Source organism: Colobus angolensis, unplaced genomic scaffold (genome assembly GCF_000951035.1).
Source record: "Colobus angolensis palliatus isolate OR3802 unplaced genomic scaffold, Cang.pa_1.0 Scaffold43, whole genome shotgun sequence".
NCBI classification, from domain to species: Eukaryota; Metazoa; Chordata; class Mammalia; order Primates; family Cercopithecidae; genus Colobus; species Colobus angolensis.
Window position 1 is genome coordinate 5,498,592 of NW_012117710.1, and position 3,344 is coordinate 5,501,935.

The window sequence follows — 3,344 nt, forward strand, 5'->3', positions numbered from 1 at the left end:
GTTCAAGACCAGCCTGGCCAACATGGCAAAACCCCAACTCTACTAAAAATACAAAAATGAGCTGGGCGTGGTGGCACCTGCCTGTAGTCCCAGCTACTTGGGAGGCTGAGGCAGGAGAATCGCTCGAACTCAGGGGCTGGAGGTTGTGGTGAGCTGAGATCATGCCGCTGCACTCTAGCCTGGGTAAAAGGGTGAAACTCTGTCTCAAAAAACAAAAACAACCAAAAACCAACAAAGATGTAAGCTGTTGACAACAGTAATCCACACCCCAAAATCTATAGGTGCTTTCACCTTCGCTTGCTTCTGCACTCTCAGAGGCCCACGCTCATATAAGACCACACAGAAATAACATACGGGCCGGGCATGGTGGCTCATGCCTGTAATCCCAACACTTCGGGAGGCTGAGGTGGGCGGATCACAAGATCAGCAGTTTGAGACCAGCCTGACCAACATGGTAAAACCCCATCTCTACAAAAATTAGCCAGGCATGATGGCATCCAGCTACTCAGGAGGCTGAGGCAGGAGAATCACTTGAACCTGGGAGGGCGGAGGTTGCAGTGAGCTGAGATCATGCCATTGCACTCCAGCCTGGGCGACCGAGCGAGACTCCATCTCAAGGAAAACCCAAAAACACAACATATGAACACTAAGAACATGAGCTTATGCAGAAATGCACAGCATTTTAGTAACTTCTCCAATGTGTAGAGAGCCCATTTAAAAGCAGGACTCAACTTCGCAAAGGGCTTTCCATGACCTCACTTTTCACTTTATAATAACTATTTTGTATTGAGAAAAGATAGGGAAGGCCGGGTGCTGTGGCTCACAACTGTAATGCCAACACTTTGTGAGGCTGAGGCGGGTGGATCACTTGAGGTCAGGAGTTCAAGACCAACCTGGCCAACATAGTGAAACCCTGTCTCTACTAAAAATATAAAAATTAGCCTGGCATGGTGGTACACGCCTGTAATGCCAGCTACTTGAGAGGCTGAGGCATGAGAATCGCTTGAACCTGGGAGGCGGAGGCTGCAGTGAGCTGAGATCAGGCCACTGTACACTCCAGCCTGGGCGACAGAGTGAGACTTTGTCTCAAAAGCCAGGGACGAAGAATTCAAGGACGTTTCAGTGTCTAAAGAGGTACAGGAGCGAATCCCGCCTCTCCCACTCAGTGTAGACCCTTCAGGCTGCCACATTGAGTACCCAGGCCCAGTGCCCCACATCCCAGCCAATTTCCCCTACACATTTTTACACAACGAGAGGCAAAATGCTTTCAGTCTGCGCACACCAAAACCATGCTGACTACTGCCCATGTGAACGTCACCATCTGGGCCAGTGAAATGGGATGTTCCAATCGGCGGGGAGCTGAGGGAAGGTATTTAACAAAAGACCCAGCCCCAGCTGCCATCACGGGGCAGAAAAACTCAGGTCGGTTTCCCCAGGACCCTTTCCGACAGGCCTGAATGGCACGTATCACCGTTCTCTAGATCCCACGAGAGCACAGGTCTGTTACCACTACCCACATCTGGAAGGAAAACTACGCGTGTTTTAAAAGCTGCTCAATGCCTGAACGTGAACAGAAAGTAAAGTACAAACCCAGACATCCTCTTGTTGATGTTAAACTGCTCGCAGATGTCAGAGGCCAGCACTGTGAGCTGGGGCCCGACGACGCTGTCCAGTCTTCGGCAAAAATCCAGCGTTGGCTGGATAGAGGCTGGCAAGTCATGACAAAACAAACCGGTAAGATTCATGTGACTGTCCGATGCTGAACAACTGTATTCAAACGAAAACGTCACTGATCTGGGAAAGCAAACGATGAAACGCTCAGGCCCCTCCTGCTCCTCAAATACAGGAGAAACAGAAGATGGAAAACTGGTTACGTTTCAGATGGAAAAAGGCAAAGACCTCTCACTGGGAAAAGGTGACTGAGGTGCACCCTGTGGGGTGGTAAACGGCTGCCGACCCCAGAAACGCCTCAGAAGGTCGTATGTTTAACAAACATGACATAGCACTCACGGACCAGGTGCTGTTTGGTGCTTCACACACATGACCTCATTCAATCCTCAGAGCCCCCCGAGAGAGGTACCACTGCCGTCTCCAGCTTGCGGTCAGCAGGGCACAGAAAGATGCCCACATTCTGCTGACAAGTAGAAAAACTAGGACTTAAAAAATATGAGCAATGGCTAGTTCAGGAGCCAGGGGGGTCCCAGATGGGGAAGAGGCTCCTCTCTGTGCCTCTACACTGCTGACGACAACACATTCATCATTTAATGGGCTGGGTGTGGGGGCTCATGCCCAAAATCCCAGCACTTTGGGAGGCTAAGGTGGGGGGATCACTTGAGCCCAGGAGTTTGACACTAGCCAGGCCAACACAGCAAGACCCTGTCTAAACAACAACATTAGCTGGGTGCGGCTGTGTGGGCTGGCAGCTCCCAGCGACCCGGGAGGCCCGGATGGGAAGATCACTTGAACGCAGGAGGTCGAGGCTACAGTGAGCTACGATCGTGCCACCACGCTCCAAGAGTGAAACCCCGTCTCAAACAAAAAACCCCCAAACAACTGAAACCCCCAAAACATATTTATCATTTAAGAATAGGACGCAGCAAAGTACAAAAAGCCTAGTCAGGCTGAAATGAGATGAAGGCGCGTACCCACCGTCGATCATAAAGCACACAGCCGCACTCATGGCCTGGGAAGAGAACAAACCTAAGGTTATGAAATGGTAGAGAAAAGGACACTTTCAAATAATCACTATCTGTTCAAAGTCAACAGGGCCAAATCAATGGTAAAAAGATGCTTTTCAGTCAACCAGAGCCATCTGGACACCGGCTGCCCATTCCGTGATGCGAGAGGAGCGCTGTGCACCTTGTCAGGTGTGACAGTGTCTGTGGGGAGGTGACCACAGACGTCCTCATCAGAGAGCACAGGGAAGTGTCCATGACTGACGTGAGGACTTAAAATGCTCTTGCAAACCCAACAACACAACACGGAGAGGCAACAAAACCAGAATCTTATTCACTTGTGTGATGGGGACTTAGGGGCTCACTGTTTTCATCTCTCTGTGTATATTTCAGAGAGAATTGGCAGAAACTGTCAATTATTCTGTGATGATTTCCACTGACATAAGTTTACAAAGACAGCAAATAGATAACATCTTGTCTCACTTTATTACAGCAAATAATTGCAGTTATGACATTAGACATAGCAACCTACCACAACCAGGACCACAGATAACCAAAAATGTTTAAAATTTATCGGCCGGGTGCAGTGGCTCAAGCCTGTAATCCCAGCACTTTGGGAGGCCGAGACGGGCGGATCATGAGGTCAGGAGATCGAGACCATCCTGGCTA

General features: G+C 49.8%; 1 protein-coding gene across 1 annotated transcript in view; it reads right to left on the reverse strand.

The window, feature by feature from the left end:
- LOC105522451 (vacuolar fusion protein CCZ1 homolog B-like) overlaps nucleotides 1–3,344 on the reverse strand; it is a 34,859-nt gene that overhangs the window by 5,151 nt on the left and 26,364 nt on the right. The window contains 2 exon segments of the mRNA XM_011956979.1: nucleotides 1,591–1,708; nucleotides 2,650–2,683. Coding sequence (XP_011812369.1) covers nucleotides 1,591–1,708; nucleotides 2,650–2,683 — 152 coding nt within the window.